Genomic DNA, 12,614 nt, shown 5'->3' on the forward strand with positions numbered 1-12,614 from the left:
TGTGACACACGTCTGTTCCTTTCTCTGAAGCCAAGACCTGAAGCTGGGTCCTGTGCCCTCACTAGCAAGGGTGTCGCCCCATGTCATGCAGGGTCTCAGCTCCCGCCCCCCGCACAAGAACGCAAGATATGGTGAGGCCAAAAAGCAACACCCACGGAGCCATGGATGGTGGGTTCATACCACTATATTCTCACCGGCGGCTGGGTTGGAGACACAGGAAGCAGGAGCCACACGATCTGCACTCTGCTTCTCTGCCAACCAACCAACCCCCTAGCCTAGCCACGGCAGTTATATTAGTGGCTAATGGCTAACTGGTTACGGCGGATGGCCATCTACTACCTGAGCCGGCGTGAGGTCGAGAGCCTGGAAACTGCGCTTCTGGCTCTGTCCCCACACTCCACTTCTCTCTCCTACCCCCTTTCCTTTACCACAGGGTCATTCCCTTCAACAAACAAATAGGCTATTGTTTTCTATCTTTGAAAACATCTTTGAAAACGTCTGTCTCCAGGCTCCATTTCCCTTGCCACCAGCTACAGCAAAACTTCCTTAAAAAGTTAGCCGCGCCCCCTGAACACTGTAGTCAGTCTTTCTCTTCCATCACTCCACTGAAGGTCAGCGTCACTAGTGGACTCCACATCGCCAAATCAATGGTCAGTTCTCAGTTCTCCTCTGACTTGTCTCAGCCGCATTAGACAGCTACTCGCTCCTTGAGACACATTATTTTTTCCCCCTGGCTTCCGGGTGCCACAATTTTGCCTCTTCCTCAGTGACCACGCTTTTGATCCCTTTGTTAGTGTCTCCTCTTCTCCCCAACCTCTTGCCATTGAAGGAGCCAAGGCTTAGTCCTTGAACCCCTTCTCTGTTCTCTCCACACTCATTCCATGTCTCATAAAGACCATCCATATGCTAACAGCTGTCAGGCCTCTCTGCTGAACTCAAGACTTGGATATTCAGTTACCTACTTGACCTCCACTGGCACTTCAAATTCAACACGTCCAAAACTGATCTCCTGATCCCCCCACCTGCAAACCTCAGCAAGCCCTGAACGTCTCTGCTCTTATTTCCCCGCCTAGAAAACAGGGTGATGGTATAGGCTGGAGCCACCGTGCCTGGGCTGGCACTGTCTACTTGCGGTATACGAACTACTGAGCCCCTTTGTGCCTCAGTGTCCTCATCTGTGAAATGGAAATAATAATGTTAACAGCTCCTGCATTAATAGGCGTTGTGAAGATTAAGTTATTATATTTCAAGCACTGAGAACAGCGCTCCCCGAGTCAGCACTGCAACACCTGTTTGAAATGATCATTCTGAAGACCAGACGAGCTAGTATACTGCCAAGCGAACACTCTTTTCAGGGCCACTTACCACCTGCCTGATGTTCCTTAACCAAAACCAAAGTGGTGTAATAAAGCTTCCTCACATCTTTCTTGACTTAATATCGGGACCTGGAACTTTTCACAAAGCAATCCATGTATCGCTGTGAAAGATGAACAAAACAGCAGGTAATGCACTGAACGCACTGAGGATTCTGCTTCCTCCAAAATACGTCAACAGGGCCCGAGGGCCTGGCGGGGGCCTGGAGGGGATGGACGTCTTGGTGGGAGGGGGCGGTGCGAGGGGGAGGAGGAAGACCCAGGTGTAGGCATTCCTTGTCCACGGGAATCTCATACTGTAGCCTGAGGAGTAGCTTTATTTGCTAAAATGTAAAAAGGAGGAGGAAAGGAGGTGGGAGAAGAAAAGAGAGGGAAAACAGCAAAGCAGCAGAACAAGCCACCTTTCGGTGTGGAGAAGCCCACGCCACGGCTATGGCCCAGCAGCCCGTTACTCACCTGCTCGACATGGCTGGCTACTTCCCCTCTTCGCCTCGCCCGCGGGGCAGCTCTCCTGTCACCTTCGGATGCAGGAGTCAGGACTCCCGCAGAGGCGCTCCGAGGGTGGTCCTTGCGGCGCGGGGGGCAGGGATCTGAAAGGTCCTCTCACTGCTGGGAAGGAAAGGTGACAGCCAGGGATGCGCGAGCAAACAGCGGGGCATTGGATGGACCCCGTCTCCACCCCGAGGCTCTGGAACTGGACTGTGGACACTCATCAGGACGCGAGGCGGCACCTAGCAACCGAGACACTACGCCTGCGCAGTGCCGCGTCTCAGGCCCGGCTCCCCGCCCCGCCCCCCCTCGCTGACTCCCGCCCCCTGCACGCTACGCGCCTGCGCCGCTGCCTGCTGTTTCCGTGGCAACCGCGCCTGCCGCGAAGGGACAGCCCCTGCGGGTGCCCGCGGAGGGATGCGACCGTGGGAGCCTCAGCCTCGCAGGACTGGCGGTGAGGAGCCCACGTCCTGGAAGAGCCGGCCGCGAGCGTGCTCCGGGGCGGGCCCCCGTCCGAGCCACAGGCTCGTCGTCCCGTTGCCCCTCCCCGAGTCATCTTGGTCACAGGGCAAGCACCCGCACGCCCTTCGACACAAGATTTCCAGTTTCCGGGCAATCGTTCTCTCTGGGACGCTGTCTCAGTCAGTGTCCTTCAGCTGTAGGTCAGGGCAACAAGAATTTCTAGGTGGGAGCTGGTCGGCCCCATCAAGTAAGTACCCACAGGGACGCCAGCTGGGTCCCCACCCCTTCCATCTATTGCTGGGTGTCCACATCACACTGTTGATGCATGTGGTGTTACGGCGACCACACCTCTACACATCCCTACAACGTGTCCGGCTGCGCCACCTCTGTCGTTCAGTATGTTCACCGTCCCATCCAGGTCCATGTCATCCTTCAAAGCTGATCCATGCCACCGATGAAAGACGTTCTCTGGGAGAAAGCCAGGGAGCCCGACAACGCCGCGCAAGCAATGTGTCCAACTGAGCATCAATGACCAGGGACAAGCCTGCCCAGCCACCTATCATCGGGCTCACATTTCTCCTGCTTCCCCACCATTCCGTGAGATAAAGATGTTGCCGGGTGTATCACGAACACACAGCTCTGCCACGTCAACAGCATTGTCCTTATCTGCTAGGCTAGTGACCATGGACGTTTCAAATCAGGCTGGTCGGCTGTGCCTTGGTTGTGACACTTGTTATCTTAGCTTCCCTTTCTAAGAACTCACAAGTCATTTTACTGATGTGCTCTGGATCACATGAAGGTCACCAGGCCAGAACCTGACCTCCTTTTCATTTTGAAGTCACCAGTCTCTCAGAACCTTTCCACAAACTCTGCTGTCGTGTTTCCAGTGCACCATGATCATTCAGCCAGACCTGGGACTTGGTTCCTTTCTCACCCCTGAGTCTCCCAGACGGCTGTACCAGAGTTCAAAGAGCTCATCCTCCTACACCTCTGCCTGAGACAACTCAAGCTGCCACCGGAGCAGGTCCTTTTCATACCACAAGGTGGCATGGTATGGTGGCGTGTGATCCACCAACCAATCAACATGGGCCACTGCTTCCCACTTCCCAGGGCCTCCTTCTCACTGGAGGACCCAGGCTCCTGGCCATCCTCCTTCACTAACAACCCCCTCCATTCTTCCCAGTGGAACATAACAAGGCAGGAATATGCTCCACTGTGAGACCAAGCTCCACACACCAAGCACAGCCAGACAAGCACCCTGCCTGGGGTAGGTCTACAGCCCCTAGCCAGGAAGCACTGGCGGGGTACAGACCGGATGTAACAACGTTTGTTGCCTGGAGTGGTTAGCTCGTGGAAGGATACAGAGAAGACCTGGGCCTCTAGGGAGTCTCTATCCTGCCAGACCCGTTCCAGGGTTGCACCCTATCATGCCTCAGTAGTACTGTGTCACTTCTCTTCTGGCATGAAAATACCAAGTGCGTTTGGTTTAGTAGCCATGCTGTATGCTTTGCCAGACATCTGAAGCCCAAATTGACTCATCTGACTCATCTTTCCAGTAATTTCCTCTAAACTGATCAGTATCTTTCCCAGTCACTTTGTTTTGTCCTGATAACTGATGTTTAATTCCATTTAAAATGGAAATGTCTTTTTACACAGCCTCGGAACCCAACTGGCAGGTGTCTGGGAAAATTCATCTTTCACATTCCTCTCAATGTGTATGAAATCAACTGGGGAAATGTTTATTGATGCCTGTTGTCTACAAAGCCCAGTACTGGACACGTGCAATAGAAAAAGACGGCTCGGATCTGGATTCTGCCTTCAAGGAGTAAAGTAGAGGCCATAGAGGTCTGAGGTGACTAAGTGACACAGTGCCACATCCTCTGGGAATCTCGAAGAGAGGGCTCCCTGCTCCCTTGGGAAAGTGGAAGGTTTACGCAGCAGGTGGCAGTGTGGGGGACGAGGGGACTTTGGCCTGAGGAACTAGAAGGCAGCACAGGCCAAGGCACAAAACAGAAGTGTCACACGGGGACCTGTACGCCTGACAGTTGGTATTTGTGGGTTACCAGGGAATAGGTTCGGCCTCACAGACTGAGGCCTGGTGCTGTTTGTGCTCAGTGGCGGCAGAGAGGTTTGGGCCGAACCGTGTGGCTTCCCCAGAGCCGGTGAGGTCTATTTGAGCAGCAGGCTGGAGCTGAGCTTGAGGCAGGAAGACCATCAGGGACGGGAAGTACAGATGAGCGCATGAATGAAAAGTGGCTTACAAATACTGCGAATGACATTCAGCCAGAAAAGAATGAAGTTGCAACACATGCGACCAAATGAATGCACCTTGAAAACGTTATGCTAAGTAAAAGAAGCCCCACACAAAAAAAGGAAAATATTGTACGATTTCACGTAATATGAAATATACAGAATAGGCCAATTTATAGAGACAGAAAGTCGATTCGAAGTTACCAAGGGTTGGGGGAAGAAGGGAGCGGAGTGTTATTGCTTCACGGGTACTATCTGTGGTGATGAAAAATGTTGAAAATAGTGTTGGTGGTTGCACATTATTGCAAATGCAGTAAATGCCACTGAATTGTACACTTGAAACGGTTAAAGTGGCAAATCTGACATATACAGAGGATGGAATTTGGCCGTTACCAATTGGGGGCGTCAGCAGCACAGTTTAACTTCGCTAAATCTGGGCGAGTGTCCTGTGCCGTCCAATGACGCCCAGAAGACAGCACACCCATCTCTTTATTGACCAGGGCACGCATGTTCCTCTCCACAGGGAGTTATCTTGTGTCATGTTGCGCCTCTTCCGTCCTTGGCCCGGTGACAGATTTCCTGAAACTTCCCCCAGCGTGAAGACCGTGCTTATTAGTCTGCAGAACACAGGATGTTCCTTATTCTTCTTGAATGCCTCAGTTACTCCACTGACACCGGAAAGCAGGTTGCAGTGTAATCAGACAAAATATAAGCCCGTCGTTCATTTGAAAAAAAAAAAACTGGGTGCTTTATTACTGTGGATAGCCTAGTGGATGGACAATTGGAACTGTCAGACTACCAGTCCCAATGCTTCTATTCCCTAACAGTGTGACTTGATGCGACTCGGGTAACATTTCTGTACCCAAGCCCACCTCTACACTAGGAGAACCACCCGCGTGTCACTCAGAGTGTGGCGAGGCTCCTTGGGTGGTTTTTAAATTGCCATGTGCTAGAACACCGGAGGGTATCACCTTGTGCATTTAGTATTTGGGAGATTTAGCTCCTGAAATGTTTTTCTGAGAACTCAGTGCTTGAGCATGGTTGGCAGTTGTTCTTAAATTTCCTCCCTGAATGCATGGTCCAGAGGGGGTTCTTCCAAAGATGTACTCAGCCTGCAACAAGGCTGCGGCTAGGTCGTCCCGGAGCACGAGTACCGGACTTTGACAAGTGACTTTTGTGATCCCACCGTGGTTTCATGGGACTTCAAGGCACACTGCAAAGGACGCGGAGTGGACTTTGAAGCAGTTCTCCTGTTTCCACAGGTAGGTCTGCTGCACTGTAGGCAGCGAGACAGGACACATCAAAGTGAAAAGGTATACAGTTCACATCGAATTAGAAGGCCTTCTCCTCTAAGCTCAGCTGTCAGAAGCATTTTCTAGGCTTCTGAGTATAAAATGTCATTCTACATCAGAGGTGTATTTTAAAATACCAGATATTAGACTCTCTGCTGTAACATGCTACCTTTTATGTCTCAGGTCTGTACAAAAGGGAATTGATGAAATGTTAAGCTTGTTACCTTTTCATACATAACTGGAAATGAACAAAGTGTGCATTTCATTAATTCCTAATTGTTGAAGGAAACACCTTTGGCGTAACAAGACCTACCATTCAGTCTTGACTCTTCCTGACCAACCCCGCAATGGCCAGGATGGGTTATAATTTGTAATAGTGCCAGTTACCTCAAAGGGGTATTATAACGATCAGATGGATAACGTAGGCACAGCCTTTGGCACAAATTCGAGCCCACGTGCTGTGTGGCAGCTAAGTCCCTTAAGCTCCTGGGGTCACCTGGTGGTCTGCTCAAAATCCACATCTCAATTAGCAGCATTCCTAGCTTGGAGCTTCAGAGAAATCTTGGGGGATATCCCAGTTGTCATGCAGGTGGTTCAGCTGTGTGCTCACAATGCAGATATTGGCTTATCCACAACGACAGCTATGAACTCCAACAGCTGATCATTCATGGCCGACAGCTTCTCTCCAGTCTGTTACCGTAACATATCAAAGGCTGTTTGGGACTGGAAATGAGTCTGACTTGATAGATTTTGTTGAGAATATGCTAGCAAACTGATTTCAAAGGGATATGAGTAATTTGTACATCACATTCTTGATGGAATTCCAAAGGTAACAGATTATACAAACACCAAAGCTATTTTATGTCAAATAAACATCACTTCCACTGGGAAATGAGTGTGTGTGTGTGTGTGTGTGTGTGTGTATTTCTTATAAGCGGCCTTATTATCTATAAATAAAACTGCCTAGTGTGAGAAAAAATAAAAAGGAACTAGCTAGAGGCAGGATGTTTTTTTTTTTAATTATTATCCTGTTTTTTTGTTTTATTTTTCCCCCCACAAACATGGAGCTTTTGTAACCCAGGTGCAAAGGAGGTCACTTTTCATTGTTTTAACACCTGCCATCTTTCAAAACAAATACAGTTTCCATGAACCATTGATAAATTCACCTACCTCAAAAATGACTGTCTCCTTTATTCTGATAATACTTCTGAATAACGAACTTGTCTGTCCAATTTCTGCTTTGTTTTGTTTGTCCATTTGACCCTCGTACCATTTCCCTCCTCTTTTGCTGTTTTCACAGTGCTTATAATAAAACAATAGTTCTTGATACGCAGAGCAGAAAGCTAATCACAGCTGCATTGTTCATAAAACAAAAGAGATACGTTAATGAGACTTAGAGACTTGAACCGCCAAAGGCCCCAATTATATCAGTGAAATGCAGTTCAACAGCAGAGAAAATATCAGTTATTAATTTACCAGAGTTCACTGCCAGATCTAATAGAAATATAACCTTGGTTTTGAAACATCAAGCAGAAGGCTAATAAGAATTTTCATCTGCACATTTCTTCTCCATCTTCCTTCTAGTTATCTCTCTCCTTGTCCATCTCTGTTTATGCTTTGTCCCTAGAAGTGTAGTATTTCCAAGGGGGTATTGTCCTGTACGAGAGCTAGGATTCCAGAAGCCCTCATCGCAGACGACAGGATGATGCCATCTGGCAGATCTCCCTGAGGCATCATACTGCTTCAGGTAACCTGTGCGGCCTGTTGATGCTGTGGAGAGCTTATCTACTAGTGATCCAGGGTACGTCCCTGACTACGGAGGTCCCGTGGACTTGTTTAGGCTACGAAGATTGTTTCAGACCTGTTAGTTGTTCCAACACATGAAATGCAGATAAAAACAATAATAGCTACCACTATAAAAATACTTTTTGTTAAAATACATTAAGCGCAGAAAAATGCACTACGATTAAGCAGCCAGCTCATGAATTATCTGTTTGCAAACACCTGTGTAATAAGAACATGGATGACGACACAAGAAACTAGCAGACCCCCCAAAGTTCCCCTGTGCCTCTCTCAATCTCATCCTGTGTTTCCTTCCCAAAGGCAAACACGCCTGACTTCACCAAAGATTAATTTTTCCCTCATCAGGGAAGATGCTATATGGAAACTTTATGTGACTGGAATTACACAGTGTGTATTCCTTTGCTTGTAGCTTTGACCAACTTACGGGTGTGAGACTCATCCATGTTGTTGCATGTCAATGCCATTCATCTTTCTTGCTGTGTAGTATTCCAGTGTGTGAGCAGACCCTGTACAAGTGATTTATCCTCTCCACTGTTGATGGACAGTTGGGTTGCTTCCAGGCTGAGGTTATTACGAATAATGCTGCTGTGATCGATTTCATACATGCTTCTGGTACCCATGATCCGCCTTGCTGGGGCAGATGCGCTGTAGATGGTCAACTTTAGCAGATACTGCCAAAAAGTTTCCCAAAGTGATGGTACCAATATTTTCTTCAATATTATCAGTAAGAGTTCTGATGGATTCACTTGCTTGGTATTCTCTCTCTCTCTCTCTCTCTTTTTTTTTTTTTTTGCATTGTGGTTTTAATTGGCATTTCCTTGAGCAATAATGGTACCTTTTCACGTGCCTCTTTAGCCATTCTTCTTTTTTTGTGACGTGCCTCTGGAAATCTTTGACCAACTTGTATGAAATGTTCTGTCTTTTCCTTGTTAACTTGTAGAACATATTTATACATTCCGACACAAGTCTATGTTGAATATATTTATTGAAAATATCTCCTCCCACTCTATGGTTTGCCATTTCTCTCTTGTAATGATGTGTCCTAATAAAGAAAATTTCCTAATTTTAATGAAGTATATCCATCTATTTCTTTATGATCAGTGCTTTTTGTCTCTTGTGTAAGAAAAAATTTTGCCTACTTAAAGGTAATACAAATATTCTTCGACGTTATCTTCCAGAAGCTATCTTGTTTTACTTTTCACATTGAGATCTACAATCTGTCTAGAATTAGTTTTTGTATACAGAAGTCGGGATTCATTTTTTTCTGTATGAACACCTAAATCAACCAGCACTATCTTGAAAGGACCATTTGCTCTGTGGTGACACCTTTCTCGCAAATCAAGTGTCCGTCACGTGTGATCTCTTTCTGAATGGCTGTTGAATTTCGTTGAATACTTTTGTGCACCTTTGTGGGGGGCAATCATGTGATTTTCTCCTTTTATTCTATTCATGAACTAAAGTATACAGATTTTTTTTTTCTTATAAACAACAGAAATTTATTTCTCACAGTTTGGGAGGCGAGAGCCTCACAATTTTGTAAGTCCAAGATCCCGGTGCCAGCATGGTCCAGTTCTGGTGAGGGCCCTCTTCTGGGTGGCAGACTCCTGTTATCCTCACCGAGCAGTTAAGAGTGCACTGACTGATTTTTGAATGTACATGAGGGCTAAACCCCACTTGGTGGATTATCCTTATTGTGTATTGCTAACTTCTATATGTAAGGTAGTGTTGAGAAATTCTGCATCTAGTTTCTGTAATTTTCTTTTAATGTGTGTAAGGTTTTGTAATCAGGGTAAACAGGCCTCATGAAATGTTGGGAAGTGTTCTCTTTTCTTACATCTTCTAAGAGTTTATGTAAGGTTGGTATTATTTTTCCTGAAATGGTTGTTAGAAGCCATTTGTACCTGAAATTTTCTTTGTGGGGAGATTTTTATATTTTAATTAAGAATTCAATGTCTTGAATAGATACAGCACTATTTGGACTTTCCATTTCTTCTTTGGGTAAGTTGCGCATTTCAGTCCATTTGATTATTTCATGTAAGTTATGGAATTTACTATATTAAATTGCTTATACTATTTCTTTATCTATGGGATATGTGGTGATACCCTTTTTGTCACTCCTGATATTTGTAATTTATGTTTTTTCTCCTTTTTCCTTGATTACCGTTGTTGGGGTTTATCATTTTTATTAAAGTATTCAAAGAGGCAACTTTTGGTTTTACGGATTTTCCTTACGGTTTGTCTCCTATATCAGTATCTATTGCTGCATAGCTAATGACCAAGACTTAGTGGCTTGTGACAACATACAGTTACTATGTAGGAGCCTATATGATTCAGAAATATCAGCACAGCTCAGGGGTGCCTCTGCCCAAAGGTTTCTCACAGGCTGCGGCCCAGGAGTCAGCTGAGCTGCTGTCTCATCTGAAGGCTCGGCTGAGGGAGACTGCCTTCCAGCTCACTCGCCTGGTGGTTGGCAAGATTAGGTGCCTCTTGAGCTGTTGGACAGAGGAATTCAGTTCTGTGTTGACTAAGGCCCTTCCTTAGTGCTTTTCCGTCTGGGCCTTCCCACTGGGCGGCTAGCAAAATGGTAGCTGGACTCTGTCAGAGTGAGTAAGCAAGAGAGGATGAGCCAGACGGAAGGCAGAGCCTTTCTGTAGCTGAATCTTGGAAGGGATTCCCATCACTTTTGCTTTTCTCTTCTCTCAGATGCTGCACTACCTATTGTCTAAAAATGCTTAAGAAATGGTTAATTCACAAATTGCATCCAGTTGTATAGTTTCTTATGGCAGGAAGCCTGGTTCACTGCCAGTTAATGCATGAGGGTTGGATAGAATTATTATTCTAATAATTTTATTAAAATTATTATTTTAATAAATAATTGCCTTTAGCTTTTATGCCCCCTCTTTCATAGCACTGATAGGTTGCTTCTTTGCCAAATATTCTTTTTTAACACTTTCTGCTTCAGAACTATTTTCTTAACATCTGTTCTTTTTACGCCTTAGCGACATCTAGATTTAATCACATGGGCAATGATGGTAACAGAAAGTTAATAAGAACCTACAGCACCTCCATTTCTAGGACTGACAACCTTCCTGTGACTGTAACTGATTGAATTTAAAAATCATTTCAGAAAAGCAGTGGATCATGAGACATTCAGCTCTGAAACCATTATAATAATCTAGAATTTAAATGAATGCTATGTAGTCAAAATTATTTTCAGTTATTTTCTTTAACTTTTTTATGTTTCATTAATTACTGTTACTGTTCATAAATACTCCTTCTCGTCCTCCATTTCAATTCTAGATGTTACTTGAAATGGGTCCGTCTCTGGTCTCTTTGTGCAGGCAGGTGTGGTATTAGAATGTCTAAACTTTTAACGTTTGGCTCGCCACAGACAGGGCTGCCCTTTTGGAGACTCCAGGATATGGAGCCTTCATCCATGTTCTTCTAAAAGGGCATGAAGGTGAACAAGAGAAAATGCAAGTGTCCCAGAGGCCTGGAGATATGGCTCAGAGGACAGGAAGCTGAGGTGGGCCCGTCTAGGGACGTGTTTGTTCTTAGCTCCATGTTGGGGATAGAAATCTGGAGACGTTACCTGACATTTTCCCATCTGCTGGCGGGATGTTGACTGTTCTGGTTTCCTCACAGCCAAGGCCTAGCAGAAGGCCATGGACTTGTCCTCGTGTGCTGGCCAGTGTGCAGTCTACGACAAGCAGTGGCCAAGTCAGATCCTGTAAGTTCACCCGTTGAAAAATGCAGGGGTCTGGTGAGGATACCATTCTGTTTTCCACAGAACCAGAAGTCAGAGGGGGACTGCTGTTTTCTCTGCTCATTTCCAGGCCTGGATGGATTAGTGAAGGGGCTGAGAGAGGGTGACATTTCCTTTTCTTTTTCCCTTGGCGGCTGTATTAATATTAAGCAATCTAGTGGGTACAGAATTCAGGCAGAGGCAAATGGAGAAAATCAGTGATCAGTTACGTAGAAAAAGGAGAACGGAATGAAAATCATAGAAGGTGGGCTCTGTATTACTTTTATGTTCTTAGGTAATTGATGATCACAAACTCAGAGGCTTCACACAGCACTCACTCCATACCTCACAGTTTCGGTCGCTCAGAAGTCCCAGCGTGGCGTCACCAGGCTCTGCTCAGGGTCTTGCAAGGCTGACGATGAGTGTCGACTGGGCTGTGTTCACACTGGAGCTTTGGGTCCTCTTGCCAGTTCATTCTGGTTGTTGACAGAATCCAGTTCTCTGCCGCAAGGGACTGACCTCCCAGGACTCAGGTCCTGGGAGCTGCTCTGGGGTCCCCAGCCCCTGGCCCTCTCACAATGCATGTGGCTCACTTCTCCAAAGACAACTGGAGAGCCTCTCTCTAGTGGGCACCAAGGAGACTAAAGATTGTAACCTGATCAGGGAGCAGCCGACCCTTCCCACACACTGTCAGGCTCACACTCGAGAAGAGGGGTTCATTAGACTGACCAGCCAAGGGGTGGGAATCTTGGGGGCCTCCTTAGACTTCTGCCTGCCACAGGCTACAAAATGAGGTGGTTTCAAAAACCACTTTGGGGGTCGGCCCGGTGACTCAGGCGGTTGGAGCTCCATGCTCCTAACTCTGAAGGCTGCCGGTTTGATTCCCACATGGGCCAGTGGGCTCTCAACCACAAGGTTGCCAGTTCAATTCCTTCAGTCCCGCAAGGGATGGTGGGCTCCACCCCCTGCAACTAAGATTGAACATGGCACCTTGAGCTGAGCTGCCGCTGACCTCCCGGATGGCTCAGCTGGTTGGAGTGCATCCTCTCAACCACAAGGTTGCCTGTTCGACTCCCACAACGGATGGTGGGCTGTGCCCCCTGCAACTGGCAACAGCGATTGGACCTGGAGCTGAGCTGCGCCCTCCACAACTAAGACTGAAAGGACAACAACTTGAAGCTGAACAGCACCCTCCACAAC

At 46.9% G+C, this 12,614-nt stretch overlaps 1 protein-coding gene across 2 annotated transcripts in view; it reads right to left on the reverse strand.

Moving 5' to 3' along the window:
* DRC11 (dynein regulatory complex subunit 11) overlaps positions 1-2,139 on the reverse strand; it is a 133,028-nt gene extending 130,889 nt beyond the window's left edge. For both annotated transcript variants that reach the window (XM_081051929.1, XM_081051928.1), the window contains exon 1: positions 1,830-2,139. In XM_081051929.1, coding sequence (XP_080908055.1) covers positions 1,830-1,840 — 11 coding nt within the window. In that variant the 5' untranslated portion in view covers positions 1,841-2,139. The remainder of the gene's footprint in view (positions 1-1,829) is intronic.
* Between the last annotated feature and the right edge of the window lie 10,475 nt (positions 2,140-12,614).

This window comes from Rhinolophus hipposideros (genome assembly GCF_964194185.1).
Source record: "Rhinolophus hipposideros genome assembly, chromosome: 6".
Lineage (NCBI taxonomy): Eukaryota > Metazoa > Chordata > Mammalia > Chiroptera > Rhinolophidae > Rhinolophus > Rhinolophus hipposideros.